We start from the raw sequence: 15,591 nt of genomic DNA, 5'->3' as shown, positions 1-15,591 counted from the left end.
GAATTGTTATTTAGTGACATTTTTTTTTTTCATCATCATTTTTTGTAATAATGAACAAATGTGGAAATACATGCGTCTAAGAGTATAAAAACTGGAAAAAAATATTAATTATCTTTTTTTTAATATATATATTTTGTCCATTTGTCATTTTTTCCTTAACTGAAATGTAGTTGATATTTTTTGATTGCATGCTTTACCCAAATATATTTACATTGATCCTAGAGCAAAATCTAGGCGGCTTTCAAATGTAAAGGTCATTAAGGTTAATCCTGTATTTTCCATGTTTTTAAGCCTTGCTGTAGGGACATTGTGTCTGAATTGCATTTATGCCTAAAGATAAACAGATAATAACACTGCATCCACTAATAGGTTTATGTACATACATATATATAGCCTGTGTGGATTTATGTACTATAATGAAATATATGCAACTGCACGATATTTGATGCATACATAGCAGAGTAAAACTATTTTCTTTTGCAATGTTATTTTTCTGTATGTCCTTGTATTCACTCTACATATGCAAATTTGTGGCGTGAAAAAAAAAAAATCTTTGGACCTAATCGGCAGGATATGTCGCGATGCCATAACGTCTGAAGGCATGATTAAAAAAAGAGGTCTACGATCACACTTTAGACAACAACCACCTTGAAGCTCTTAATCTTTTTTTTTTCTTTTTTTGAGTCCTAACAAATCAAAAGGCACGGTTATTTACCGCTTTCAACGTTACGGTGGTTTCAGATGAGAAAAACAAATGGCCTGGCGGGTTATGGAAAGCAGGCAGGGCACAGTAAGCCTACAGTGACATTTTCCCCACATGCAAAATCATGCAAAAGGTAAATACTGAGGCGGAGGGATACAAACACTATTGCAGAACATGGCCGTCACCTCCGTCATGTCCTCTCTCGCAGACCTTCCCACTTCACTGACACTGCCCTTTGATTGGATAAGAGCCTCGCACGTCAGCACGTTATTGGTTTACTGACAGGTCAATCACGGGCTAATGTCAATGACGTTGATCGTACACTGGTTCACTGTATCGCCTGGGTGGACAGTATAGTTACTTCTACATTAAATGGAATAAAATGCCGCGGATTCGTATAAATAGAGACGTCGCTTCAGCGTAATTAATCGTTTCGTGTTAATTAAGACAGGTTGCCTCTGGAGCGGGTGGTGGCAGGCCTATTTTCGGTTTTTATCAGCAATATTTCAGGGTAAGTGGAGTGATACATTTCCTTCCTGCGTCTTTTTTCCTCGCACAGGAGCAGAACTGCTTGCTTTATTATTTAAATATACCCAAGTGATAAGCAATACTTTTGTAAATTATATTACACAGAAGGAGAGACTTAATTTGAATGTGAAAGGTGGTTTAAAGTGTTTCGTGCTCCGTCTCGACGAGCCGAGTTACATGGAGAGTGTAAGGAAGGTAATGGCTGTCGGTCGGAGTCGTAACTAGAAAATTGTGAAATGGCCTGTATAGAGTAGCTCGTCCTCTGCCCCGTAAGTCTAGTCCGTTTGAGGTGCCTTGAAATATTAAATTTGCGCTATTATATTCGGGACACACGACGTGATAACAGCTATAGCTTCCTGCTTGTCAAATTAGATCCTGTAGGCTACCTGTCCGTGGGCCTACTTATTCTCCATCTGTCATAATGTTTATAGGCTACAGCTATGCTCCCACTTCACAGCAAATTTCACACGAAAGGGCCTCATTCTGGATGTAACATGCTAAATAATGCAACAGTATTAAAGAAAAAACACATCCACAAGAGCTTTTGTTCACAACTGTTTCCCAGCCGCTTTTATCTGTCTTTTGAAGCTTCACTTTGACGAGAACAATGATATTTTCCAGCTGCTTTAAGTTAATGTGTGTGCATTGACTTGATGAAAGCGATTTGAAGTAGTACACAAATGCCAATCTGTGGCATTACTGAAAAGCAAAGGGCATTTGCATTGTTGTTTTATACTGTAATTGTAGTTTTGCTGGGTTTTTTTTTTTAACATTATGGGGAGTGCAGTCAAACTCAAACAATATAGGGCACTGATTATGGTTTGTGTATATCTATATTTTTTTGGCTTGTGCACTGGAAATCAGCAGATGTGGTTTTCTGTGCCATAGACACCAAAGGCTATAAGTAGGCCAGTTTGATAGAGTGATCCTCTGCTGTGAAACGTCCCTGCAGATGGAGTGCTGTCAACATCTGGGTGAAAAGATGACACATTTAACAAGTCACTTCTCTACTTTGGCTTCTTTGGTGTGCTGCTTGTCCATTCGGATGCATCGAAACCATGTGTGTTCATAAGCTTAAGCAAATCCTGCAATTCCCACAAATGGCTGCTGATTGTTTGAATTGCACTGATTCCTAAATCTAAACTGGGAGCAGGTTCTGCATCTTACAACCACCTGAAAAAGTATTTTATTAAAATACTTAACATGTCTTAACGTGTTTTTCTGTGGGTAGTGCATGGAGCTGACAGCTTTGGGAATGGGAGCCAAGATAAATAGAGGTTCATGTTGGTATCTTTTATAGGATGTGATTTTTATCACATTTGTCTCAGATAAAATTGAAGGAATGTCAAGAAAAAAGAGCAAAAAGATTGTGAATTAGTGGGATTTTTAAAAAATGGAATTTGAGAAATGATCAGAAAGGAAACTAGCTGCTAATGTATATTTTAATGGGTGGCAAAACTTCCAGAATTGCAAAATTCCCTGTTGGCTCAGATCCTACCTCGCCACCAAGTTTCATGAAAATCAGCTTGGAGGTATTTGCGTAATCTTGTTGAGAGACAGTCAGATGGTAACGAAAACATATCCCCCTTGGCAGAGCTTATTGCACAAAGAACCTGGATCTTTAAAGTTACAGCAAGGGAAATACAGAGAGGTGCATATTTCAGTCTAATTTTGATTTGTCCAGGAATCTTGAGTTTTATAAGTCTGAAATTAAATTAACTTGAACAGTCCTCTTAAAGCCACTCCAACATGTAAACCTGAATAACTGTTATTCAGTGGCATTTATTTGACGAATGTACAACCTTGTGTAAGACATTGAATCCTTGCTGCTAATGTGATCTACTATAAGAGGTGAGCATCAGAAAATACCTTGAATGTTCAGTAAAATGGTGCTTAAACTAAAAACATGCAAATATTGTTTAATAAATTGACCAGAGTGAGGCTTTGTCAGTGCCTCCATCATGGGTTTTATGTATTTAATTTCACAAAACGTACTGTATTGATTTTCATGGAAATTGGTGGAAGGGTCATGGGTCAAGGACAAACCTCTAAAGGGTAGGGACAGGTTCAGCACTTGGTTTTGTCTAGATTTGTTGAAACATTACAAGATAGGATGTTCACAAGATTGCGGGGCTCAAAGTTCCTATACTTTCTGTAATTTTTCTCTAAATATGAATAGTCACATGCAAGTTTTATCACGAAAAATGTTTAATTTGTAAAAATGTGCTTGTAAATACTAGGGATGTCCCAGTCTGATCTAAAGATCGGTATTGGCTGCCAATCTGGCATTTTTTAAAGAACAGATCGGATTTAGTCATGAGACTGGGCCAATCTGGGTCAGGTTCTGGGGCGGGGGGGGGTAAAACAACGTCCTGCCCCCTCAAATTAAAGTTTCCGAAGGTAGGGAGAAGGAAAATGAGTGCACAACAGTGGGAGGCTTGGAGGAATTAGTAAAGCGTTTACAAGTTTCATTTTCACTTTATAGTTCAGTTGTGATGCACAAGTCCAGGTTTTTTTCAACCCACAGGGATTTGGTGAAATTATTTGACCCAACCCAACCCGCCCCACAAATAAACTGACATTCTTTTGACCCGCCCCAACCCAACCCGCGAGTAACCCGCTGATCTTTGCATCACTAACGTACGTCACGGAATGCATCGCCATATAATCCGTGGACAGACCTGTCCATAGACGTGCTGCAGCAGTGGCAAACATACGGCCCACGGGCCAAAGCCGGCCTGCCAAGGTTCTAATTTGGCCCACATTATGAATTTGGAAAGTGTAAAAATTATTGTAGTTATTAAGGTGTCATACTTGTTTTAGTTCAGGTTCCACATTCAGCCCAATTGTGATCTCAAATAACATAATAGCATAATAACCTATAAATACTGACTCCAAATTTAAATCAAAATTTCATTGTAAAAAGTCGGTATTGGATTGGAAGCAAAAAAAAATCCAGATCAGGACATCTCTAGTAAATACAAGAAGTGTGAATCTTCTTGTGTCTTTCAATTTTATTGTTACAAAAGTCAGCGAATTAACTGCACAGCAACTTTCCATCCATCTTAACATATTGTATCCTCTATTTCACATAATGCTGCATGTTTCTGTTTTATCAGTTAATACAAGCAGCCAAAGGAATGTGAACTCCCTTTTACATAGAAAGAGCTCTCAAAAATTAGACGACTACTATGAGAATAGATGTATCTTTTCAATGCCAGTCTCTGAAACCCACTGCAGTGAGTAAACATTACACAAACACAACATGAATTGTTCTGCAGGGTATTGAAAGTAGACATATGAAGATTCACTGGCTTCACGATTGGATTGGATTATGATGTCTGCATCACAGTGCATCTTTGAAAAATTTCCACACCTCTTGGAAGGACTAATCTAATATTTGCAACAGCTCTACCAGAAAATTCAGACTGGCTTCTGTTCAACCTGCAATACAGAAATGAAAGAAAATCAGTTTACAGTTAAAGAACAGCATAAAATCCTCATATCTAAGACACTGCTACTTGTAAAATTTTGGTATTTTTGTTCAAATAATCAACACTCTCCTCATTTTCCAATATTATAGGATATTTGGTTTGGTTATTGAAGAAATAGAGAAAAACATTATACAGACATTGGAAATATATACTTTTGTTAAAATAGTTGCAGTTATTCTATATGGAATAAATGGGTGTAGAAATGGAAAAAATTAGTTTGTTGCTGTTCTCAGTGTGCACGGCGTTGAGGTGAAATGAGGAGATCTGTCTTCATCACCTCATGGTCTTTTTAATTGTCAGGTGTAAGATTTGATGCAAAGTCACGAGAGTATGTGAGTCTAAATCAACCCAGTCGATCTTTTGGGAGCAGAGATTGAGCCATTAAGACCACCATAAACCCCTGTCTGAGAGCCGGGGACGGGCAAACCCCTCTGCAAGTCACGTTTCAGGCTGTGACCATTTATCTCAGAGCTTTGTCACATTTCATTGGCTAGCGCATAATCCGCTAAAGGTCACTGCCACTAATTACACTTCTCCAAAACAGACGGATGCCTACTTTGAGCGTGATTGGTTTTTCCTACAGAAGAATATTCAAGTGTTGCATAACCATTACTTGGATGATTCGTGTAACCTCTGCGTTTTTTACCAATGATCAAATGCTTGCCCATTTAACATAATGAGACGAACCTATACCATATTCATTCGTCACCATCATTTCCGTCTGTCTTGTGTCTCCTGCTGTTTCTTCACGTCAACCTGTACATTGCATCTTCTTTTTGCTTCTCCTGACTCCCGTATGTCACACATCGAGCTCGCTTTGCCTGGATGCGGGGCTCGGTTTTAGCCAAGCGGCGACCTCATTATCTTGGCGTCCAATCAGTCCTCCGGCCAGCTCCTAATTGAGCCATCAGCGCCTTAAGGGGAAAGAGGAGGGATGAACGTGTCAATTACAGTAATGAGGGGGCAACCATGCAAGAGGGCATTCAGGGAGAGCGAGGCCAGACAGAAGCCTCACAGTATAGCCACTTTCTGGTCAATTCAAAGCAAACCAAGCTAATGTTGTAGCCAGACAGTGGGAAACATAGTATAGTCAGCAGGGGAGAGCAGTTTTTAATCATTTTTCTCCTGAACAGTGGGATATTTCTAGACTTCTTAATGTGGTAATTGTTTAGAGCTGCTGTCTTGGAGTTGCAGCTAATGAATGATATATGATGAAGTCAAGCAGTGCTGTGAAGCCAGAGGTATTTATACAGTACATTTCATCCACAAAGAGCTTTGCATAATGTGTTAACATCAATTTTATATTACAGCTATTTCCCATTGAAATTGAATGGAAGAAATAGCATAAAAACATCATACTTGCATGTAAATCAAAAGTGTACAAGCCACCCTCTGCTGTGTCCAATGCAATAAAAAAAAAGAGTATAAAAACACTGTAAATATGTAAATTAAAAGTCTAAATGCCAACATCTGCTCACTCTTAGCTATTACTTGTATTCCATTAGTTGCTCATTTTTGTGTAATGTTTACTAAAAAAGATTAAAAAAATGTTAAAACGCTTATTTTAATTATTATAATCATAGATGGCCACTCTTATAAACAAACTACTTTGTGTATTATTTCCAACACAATACAGTTGACATCAAGTATTAGTTTCCCCGTTAATTGTAAAGTAAACTTCACAAAGGCAGCCATTTCACTCTTTTTTAAAATTCCTCTTTGATATTAAATATGATATTGTTACCCTTTACGTAATCTAGATTAATTAAAATATGAAAATAGCTTGTCATAGTAGTATTGGGTAGATGTTTTTCAGACAGTAAAGTGTCGATGTTGACGTCATTCATGGCACTGATAAGTGAGGCTCAGATTTTCAGAGTTGTGCCTAATATGCTGGATTGTGTTACAACTTGTGATTTGTTTTCAAGCTGGCCACTCAGCAAAGTGTTGAGATGTGGTTTGGGGAGGCCCCATGTGCAGTCCACTGGCGTTTTCATTTTTTCCGTCTGGCCTAACAACAATCCCACAGGAAAGCCTGGACGTGGAGGGTCAAGACTGGAGGGAAAACTTAACACAATTGCCACAGGGCTGAGGTTTTGTGTAGAAAAGAGCATGAGGTTTCAGGGACGGTGGTTTGTTTCTAAACACTCTATAAAAACAACCGCTGAAATTGTGAAGGAACGGAGCTGAACTGTGGAATTATTTCTGCATTTTTGCGGTTAGTTCTGTGTTGTAGCAGTTGTAAGTTCACAGGTAGGCCAGTTTGGATATACAGTCATGGAAAAAATTATTAGACCATCAAAAGTCATCAAAAACAATGGTTATGCAATCAAGTACTAACTCCTGTGTGTATCATGTGACTAAAACAGGTAGAAAAGAAAACATGGAATGCCTAAAAGCACTGTTTTTGGCAGTACAATGCCATAGCTATTGATGTAAGAACTTAAGTTATTTTGGTTGTTGTCAAGAAAACATGAAAAATGGCTAGATATCAGCTCTGAAATTAAACTCTTATGAGCTATTTTTGTTGTTTATCATTATGTTTGTCCAAACAAATGTACATTTAGTTGTACCAGGCATTAAAATGAATAAGAAACTGAAGAAAACAAGGGTGGTCTAATAATTTTTTCTGCAACTGTAGAGTTTATATACTTTGGGCATTTTATTTTGTGGCACAAACTGAAATGGCTTTAGTATACAGCTAAAACATATACCTTAGTTTGGTGTAAAGCCATGTAGTGGTTGGTGTTGAGTATTGTTTTGAAAGGTGGGATAGCTTTGAGGATGATGAGCGATTTATATATATATATATATATATATATATATATATATATATATATATATATATATATATATATATATGGCTGTTTACACCAGCAAAGCGTTTTCTGTAATAAATTACGTGCCCTTTAGACATTTATGATGACGTTTATGATTTACACTTGCGCTTTCATTTTCCATGAGAAAAGATACAGAGGATTACCCATATTACTACCTGCTGGCAACAGACTCACTGCACGACACTGACAAATCCCTTTATAACAGTACACAAACCAACATCAGTACAGCATTACACTATCATGTAGGATTAGCGTAGCTGGTAATTGACTTAATTTGATATTGGTTGCTAATGTTATAGTGTTGACAAGCAAATAGGAGGCATCCTCTAGTTTCATTATAAGCTATCTTTACATTTTTGTCATGACATTACATTTTCTTCAGTCCAATAAGCTACCATTATGTTAATATATGTAGAATAAATATATAATTGATGGTTTCAGCACTCGTTGTCAATCTAGCTTTACATTAAGGTTGTTTAACCATCTGATCATAGCACCTTGTTGTGTTTATGTACACTTTTTGTTATTTAGTGTTTAGCCATCAGCCTTTTAAATATGGCACAGCAAGATATAACAAACACTGTATTGTGAGTAACTAACTGGCGACAGGAAACTAAAATTTCATCGTTCTCAACAATATTTTGGTTAATTTGGACTTTGCAGCAGAGTTGGTAAGATGAACCTTAGGTCTCACTTGTCCAGTTGAACATGAAAACAGCTGTAGTGTTAAACTAAGTAGTGTCACTGTATCTTTTAGTGTGAACTTCACACCCACACTGGAGACTGAAATTATGTAGAGCTGGTGCATTGATGATGATGCACTGGAGCAACGTTTATCGCAACCCCTCCCCCAACACAGTAACACCATAAAACTCGATTTCATTAGTGATACATATGACCACAATGCATAAATGGAAGAAAAACAAGCATTTATCTTGTTGCAAACATAGTAATAATGGTGATTTTGTGTTGGTCATGTTAGAGCTGCAATAATAAGTAACTAGTATTTAAGCAACTTTTATATAAAAATTCTTGCAGTAAATATTTTCTTACGTAAAGAGTGAAATGTATTTCTTCTTCTGGGCATTCAACTGGATGTCTTTGGCTTTTGGAAGACATTTAACCTCATCTATGACTTTGGTGAAACATTGATTTCTGTTTCTGACCTTTTATAGACCAAACAACTAATCTGCTAAGTGAGAAGATAATCAACTAATTAATGGACAGTGGGAATAGTCATTAGTAGCAGCTCTGGTCACTGTCACTGAACTGGATTCTGGATCTGGTGGCTCAAGCATTCCTAACTACATCTGTCTGATAAAGTGCAACTTCCATTTTTTTTTTTTTTTTTTTAAATTAGTATTTGACATCGATATCAACTGCACCATTTAAATGATTTCAACTCCTTTAGCTATTAAGAGCAGATAATACTAGTCATGTCCTCTGTGATTTGGAAATCTAATTTATGTACTGTATGGTTAAAAACACATTTTTGTGGTGTTACAAACCCAGAACACATTTGTGTCTGCTTTACACAAACTTAAACAGATATTTGTTGACTGGTGGGAAGAGTTGCAGATGTAGACGTTGTTAACTGGCGATGACTGTTACAACAATTAAAACTAGTTTGCCGTCCTGTTTGACCACATCACTCAAGTTTTTTTTCTTACTGCAGTGAGAAAATGTTGCAGTGGCATCTATCACCCTCTCATTTTCACTTTGAAATGTGTGAATGCCCATTCACACCATATAACATATTTGTTACTATGCATTGAAGGATATCTTCCAAACTTTGCACATCTGTGGTAGTTTTTTTCCCCCCACACAAAATGAGAAGATTTGGTACTAAACTGAATGTTTCATTAGATTGGTCTGACTCTGATTGGTGAGTCTGTATCTTCAGATGGCCTTTACATTATTCTCTTTGAACTGAATCAGAAATAGATCTTTAAAATATGGACAAGGAGGAGGAAAGGAGCCAGGGGAAACCACTTTAAGTGTTCTGACAGACTTCTGACCATGCGTAAATCTTGCTTTTAGAGATGTAAAACTGGAAAACATATATAAGAATGAGTTGTTGTGTAGGTTTTCACATATAAGGTGTGAATATAGTGCATGGTAGGTAAGAGTGCATGGTAAGAGCATGAATCACTATTTTCTCTTGGACATGTAGGTGAATTACAACCAAACTATACATTTGTCTAGTTTCCTCTTGTTTCTCAAGGTTTAAGCTGTGCATGCAGTTGCTTTGTTTTTCTTGTTTACTGACTAGAAACAGCATTTTTGCATCAGTTTGGACAACATTATTACAGTATTTTGGCAATACCTAGATGAATTAAGCATTTTTTGACATTTCTTTGTACATACCACTGTTGTGTTTCATTAATTACCTAGACTGTGCTGGCCTAATTTATCCTCATGGAGTTTTAGAAAGAGTCAAAAAACATTTTCACACTAGTATAACTCTTGCATCTTAGTAAATCTGATTCCCTGCACATTGGAGTTTAGAATGTGGACCCGCAGGTGATGGACTTGCACTAATTCTTCATCATCATTTCTTCAACAGCAGCCAACCGACACACTGAACACTTTAGTGCAGACGGTGTCACTTTAATTGGACTGAAATAAACTCACTAGCCTAGCACATTAATGCTACGCTTTTTGTAAAATACTGCAATTATACTAAAAAAAATGGCCTTTTAAAATGAATGTTAGCTCAGTAGAAAATGTTAATTATAGCTGTTATTTATTTTTTCCAATGACAATATCTGAATAGTCCTTCTGAAAAGGATGTCATAGGACAAATACTGATTGATGATGATCTAAGATTATAAGATTGCCCAGGCCTAGTCCAAGGACAAGCAGTAGGCTAATTAATACAATATGCACTGTTCAATATACAGTTAGGGCTGCGGAATATGTCAAAATAATTTGATAAATCAAATCAGTCATTGCTTTGTTAAAAAAATGCCTGAACTGCAAATCAAGATTATTCCTCTAGAGATCTTTCTGGCTCAACAAAAATTTAAATGAAACCTGATTACGTCATGTAATTTTAATTGTGAATGTGTTTTGCCAGTCAAGTATGATGCATAGATTTAAGAAGAGATCATTTTTTTAATCATGTTTTGTCTTCAGTTCATGTTGCTAGAAAGCAACCAATTAATATCGTAATTCATAAAATTGAAAAAAACAAGATTTTTTTGGCCACATCACTCTGCTCTATATACAATATACAGTTATATAGACATAATGTCACATGTAGTCACATGTTTGGCTATGGTGGACATGGAAAAGTTAATCCCTTTAAAATGTCTTCAAAAACAAGTACATACACTGTTTAGTTCAGTCAACATTAACAAATATGGAGGGTGTTAAAACAATACTGTGATTATCACAAGAAAAATTATGCCACTTCAGAGTAAATCTGATTTAAAGTCGCACATGTGATTAAACTTGTACCTCAGGAAGGAAACATACAGCTATTTATGTGACTGTATTTGTATCAATAATGAAAATCCAGTTACTAAGTTGTAGTCTCGGATACACAAACACATCACTGTGTATCATCTTGTTGAAACAGGTTACAGTTGATGTTATTAAGGTAAGAGAGTGTGACTAACCGCTGCTCCCACTCTAGTATCAATTTCCAAATATTGATTCTTGGCATGTTTGATATATTTGACGTAATCTGTCAAAAAATACTATAAAAGGTATTTATATAAGCTGCAGAAATCTCACAGTTGTAGTTTTAACTCCAAGGCTAACGCAGTTTCAAATATTTTTACCCGAGAAACTGCTTAATTCACATGAACTGAGTCCACAGCTCATACAGATTAATCAGACATTTCCTATTTGTCCTGTCATTTCCTCTGCATTTTCATTTTTCATTCATGATGTTTGGACAGGCTGGAAAGGGAATTATAAAGCATACCAGACAGTGATTCAGTGTTCGCAAAAAGACGTTTAACCAGGCGGCAGAGATGTATGAGGCGTTCACAGCCCTTGATATGGACACTCTGATGCTGTGTTTATGCTCTCATCAGTACGTTTTGTCTGTCTTCCTCTGTCTATCATCTCCTTTTCCCCTTCTCCATCAGTTTGAGACCTTTGAGTGATGCAAACATCCAGACCTATAATTTTTCTGCGCTGTTGAGATCAATTGGTGTCATTTTTTATAAGTGAAGACGCAGTCACAGTGAGATAAATCTTTTAGCTTTTGACTTAATCTGAGTAGTTTTTTCGCCCTTCAACCAACAGATTGATGGCTGAATTAGCAAACTCGAGAGGTTTCTGTCACTATGTATAATCAGATAAAAATAGTGCTATAGACAGTTGACAGTGCAGGATTTACCACTAAATTCTATATGTCATAATAAAAAATTATAGTATGAATTTGGCTTGTGCAGGATTTATGTGCTATTTGTTGCTCTTGTTACACTAAAACCTGATAACAATGTATTTTAACATAATTCTGGACTTATGTTGTCAGAATCTTTAGAAAATACCTCCAGGAAATGAATGTTAAAGGGTTTTTATGGGTTTAGTATGTTCTGTTTTAGTCTTTTCTATTGTTATTTGCCTAAAATTGCTGAATTTTTACTTTTTTTTTTTACTCTAGAGAAATGTGAAATCATCTGTTAAAGGATGAACTGTATAAGCCCCACTAAAAAGCCTATTTCTGTGAAAAAAGCCTCTATACAGGCTTAAGTCCTTTCACTCCAGCTTGATAGAGTAATCTCATCCAGAGTTTTTTCCAAAAATGCTTAGTTGCTTATAATAGTAGGGAAAACCCTGATTTTTATGAATAGCAGAGTACCCTCACGTCTAAGTTTATTTGCATTAAAAACTGTCTATTCAAGTTGTATGGTGTATTTCTCTCCAGTTGAATGAGAAGTCTTAGAGTTTTTTTCTGTCTTCAGCTTAGCTCAGCAGCTGCGCCTTAGTTTTACAATGGAAGGGAAAACCCCTGAAAATGATATGTCATGGCATGACGGTGTAGCGCAGTGAAATGATCAGGAGAATTTGTAAGTTGTACATTTGGCCATGTGATCAGTTTAGTTGGAAACTGATTTCATAAACTATAGCCTCATTAACATGTGGTCTGTGCTGCCTATTCCTGAAGGTTAATGCACCATTTATTAAAAGTGTAATAACTTTTTATTAGGTTAATAGTTCTGGTCTTTACTTCAAATGAGGGGACCCACCATTGCAATAAAAGTCCTGCATGAATATCCAGTTGTTAAAGAGTGAATTACTTTATTTCCTTAAATAAAACCCAGCTTCAATTAAAAGCTGGGTCTCTGATAATAGCTGTGGTCAACATGAGCAAATAGAACCCGACCACTAAATACAGAAGAAAAGAAAAAGGTGGTTATGTCCTGAATCTACCTCGACTGTTATGAATTCAATATTTGGATTTATTTATTTGTTAATTTATTTACCTTTTAATTAAGCAGGTAGATCAGGTGAGAACTGATATTTGTTTACAAAGAGGCAGCAGTCAAATGCAACAGAATATGAAATGCAGAAAACAGTTTCATTCACAGTCGAGCAGTTTCATACAAAATGTAATAAAAAACATCATAATATCCAACAGGGATAAACCGGGGTAGGAACATGAGAAATGATCATGGACTATTGACTGAATTGAGTTTATGAAAGAGGAAAATGGAATGAGTGTACTCAGTTTTAGCTTTTATTGTAATTGGTTCCAGTTGCCGTAAACAGCAAACTGGAAGAAGAGTCGGCCGAAGGAGGTGTGGGCTTTAGGGATGAGCAGGAGATTGGAAGGGATTTTACCAGTAAGGATTTCAATCAGTTGGTGGGAATGGGGCTATTTACTCAACATTCATACTCAACATGCTTGAGTATGAGTGAGCATGGTGATGTCTCAGGAACACAGAAATGCAAATAATTCACAATAAATCCCTCCTTATGTGATAAATTTGGAGGGTTGTAAGTTGTAATGGGTACACCAAGTTTGTCAAGTTTAACAGCACAAAAGGCAGTGGACGAACATAAGGATTTGTCCTAAAAATGGCCATCAGTATTTAACAGAGGGAATTATAAACAAAAGCCTGTTTGATTCATTTTCCACATGAGGTAAATCAAGATATTTGTCAGTGTTTGAGGAAATACTGCAACTGTTTCGAAGTAAAATAAACTCATTACTTGTGCCCAGACCCGATGACCCAAATCAGTGCATATTGGAAAAGTTTATAAATCAGACATTGGCCACTCTGTATCTGTATCTGCCAGTGAATTACTGCTGATAACCATCAGAAGGCTCTTGTATTGCTTTCATTGAGGCCTACTCACTGGCGTCCTTTTCATGGAGAGCTTCTTCGAGGAAAAATGGCATTGATTGTTTTAGAATTGTCACTGAATGTCCTTAAAAGACTGAAGTATCGTGTGGAAAAACAAGCTGACTGTTTTGTTGTTGCTGTTTTGTTGATGAGTCAGATTCAGTTGTAGTTGCTTAGTCTGTTTTGCAGTCTGGAAATAGTATTCAGATGGAGTAGAAAAAATATAAAATGGAAATACTCAAGGTAAGGTACTTATACCTCACATTTGTACAGTTCTTGAGTAGAGGTACCTAACTGCTGGTGCATCACAAAAATATCATAGGTTTTATCCAAGGTCAGATATTATAGCAGAAATGAAACGAAGAGGAAAAGTGGGATTTGTCATGTAAAGGTCCTCCATTTGGTTTTGTCTATGTTAGACTGTGGTATGTTCTGTGTGTTTTTCCCCTCTGTCCTGACACCATGTGTTAGTTCATAGGTGAATGCACACATGTGTTGTTGTTTGTGTTGTTGACAGGATGAGTAATAAACACAGAGGATGTTTCACTAACCTTTCCGTCTCCATCTCTTCCAGGAGAGGAACAACGTCCTCACCACAGCAGCTGCAGGGAAGGTTGTCAGTTTTGTCCCTGTTGAGAAAACGATGAACTGAGGACCCCCCCCACTTCTCAACCTCGCACATCTCTTCAGCACCCGCTCTTCACTGTCACTGCCCTTCAGTAAAGACGTCAACCACGCTGCCTCACCGCACCTCTGCAGAGAAATGTGTGTGCGCGTTTATCCTCGGATGCATGACTGTGTCTGACTGTTTTTGGGCTGAAGAAAGAGGTAGCAGGTTGCACTTCCTCTCTCACCCTCTGAGAGGCACTTCTTTACGTGACTGACTTCAACATTTGTCTCCAAAACTACAAAGCATCATGGGTAGGAAAAAGATTCAGATCCAACGGATCACCGATGAAAGGAACAAGCAGGTGAGTGTGACTTTATGTGTCATGGATGTTCAGTTAATCCACTAGTTTATCTATAGACAATAACATGGACATGTGTGTGACTTTTGTTTTGGACATTGAAATATTTGTAAAATACTTTGAGTATAGGCTTAACAATTTACAGAAAAACTTATACTGCAATTACGCAACACGGCCCAAAAAAGTCCACATCTGGATCAAACTAAGAAATAAGATGCTACATAGGATTTTTTTTTTAAACAGCCTTCAATTTGCGAGAGATTATAAAGATTGGACAGGATTCATTGTGCTCATCAGCCTTGTGAATGAGTGTTCTAGGGGGTCCACAGAGTCCAGGCCTGAACCCCATTGAGAATCTTTGAGTTGTGGAGGAGAAGACTTGATGCAGTGGTCTACTTTTCCAATCAACAATACAAGATCTTGGTGAAAAATGAATTTAAATATGGATGTAAAAAGCATTACATGGAATAAAGAATGCCTTGTCCTGTCATCAAAGCTGAGGGCAGTCCAGTGAACTGGACTTCTTTTTAGACTGGGCAGTACATTTTTACAGGTATTCAATTTTATCTATATAGCAACAATCATAACACACGTTAATCTCAAGACACTTCACAAATTAAGGTCAAGACCTTTAAGTATTACTCAAAAACTCAACAAAACCCCAGAGTAGGAGGAAAAACTTCCTTAACGAAGGAAAAAACCTCCAACAGAACTGGGCTCTGGGTAGGCGACCATCTGCCTCGACCAGTT

General features: G+C 37.1%; 1 protein-coding gene across 7 annotated transcripts in view; it reads left to right on the top strand.

The window, feature by feature from the left end:
- The first annotated feature begins 1,019 nt into the window (after positions 1–1,019).
- Positions 1,020–15,591, top strand: part of LOC115427930 (myocyte-specific enhancer factor 2D homolog) — a 39,241-nt gene continuing 24,669 nt past the window's right edge. For 6 of the 7 annotated variants that reach the window (XM_030146670.1, XM_030146667.1, XM_030146669.1 and 3 more), the window contains exons 1-2: positions 1,020–1,214; positions 14,448–14,844. In XM_030146670.1, coding sequence (XP_030002530.1) covers positions 14,791–14,844 — 54 coding nt within the window. In that variant the 5' untranslated portion in view covers positions 1,020–1,214; positions 14,448–14,790. Of the gene's footprint in view, positions 1,215–1,267; positions 1,427–14,447; positions 14,845–15,591 lie in introns of those variants that run through there. The other variant, XM_030146666.1, reaches the window with a different exon arrangement.

This window comes from Sphaeramia orbicularis, chromosome 11 (genome assembly GCF_902148855.1).
Source record: "Sphaeramia orbicularis chromosome 11, fSphaOr1.1, whole genome shotgun sequence".
Lineage (NCBI taxonomy): Eukaryota > Metazoa > Chordata > Actinopteri > Kurtiformes > Apogonidae > Sphaeramia > Sphaeramia orbicularis.
The sequence above is the reverse complement of the archived record's forward strand: the minus strand, read 5'-3'. Positions and strand labels throughout refer to the sequence as shown.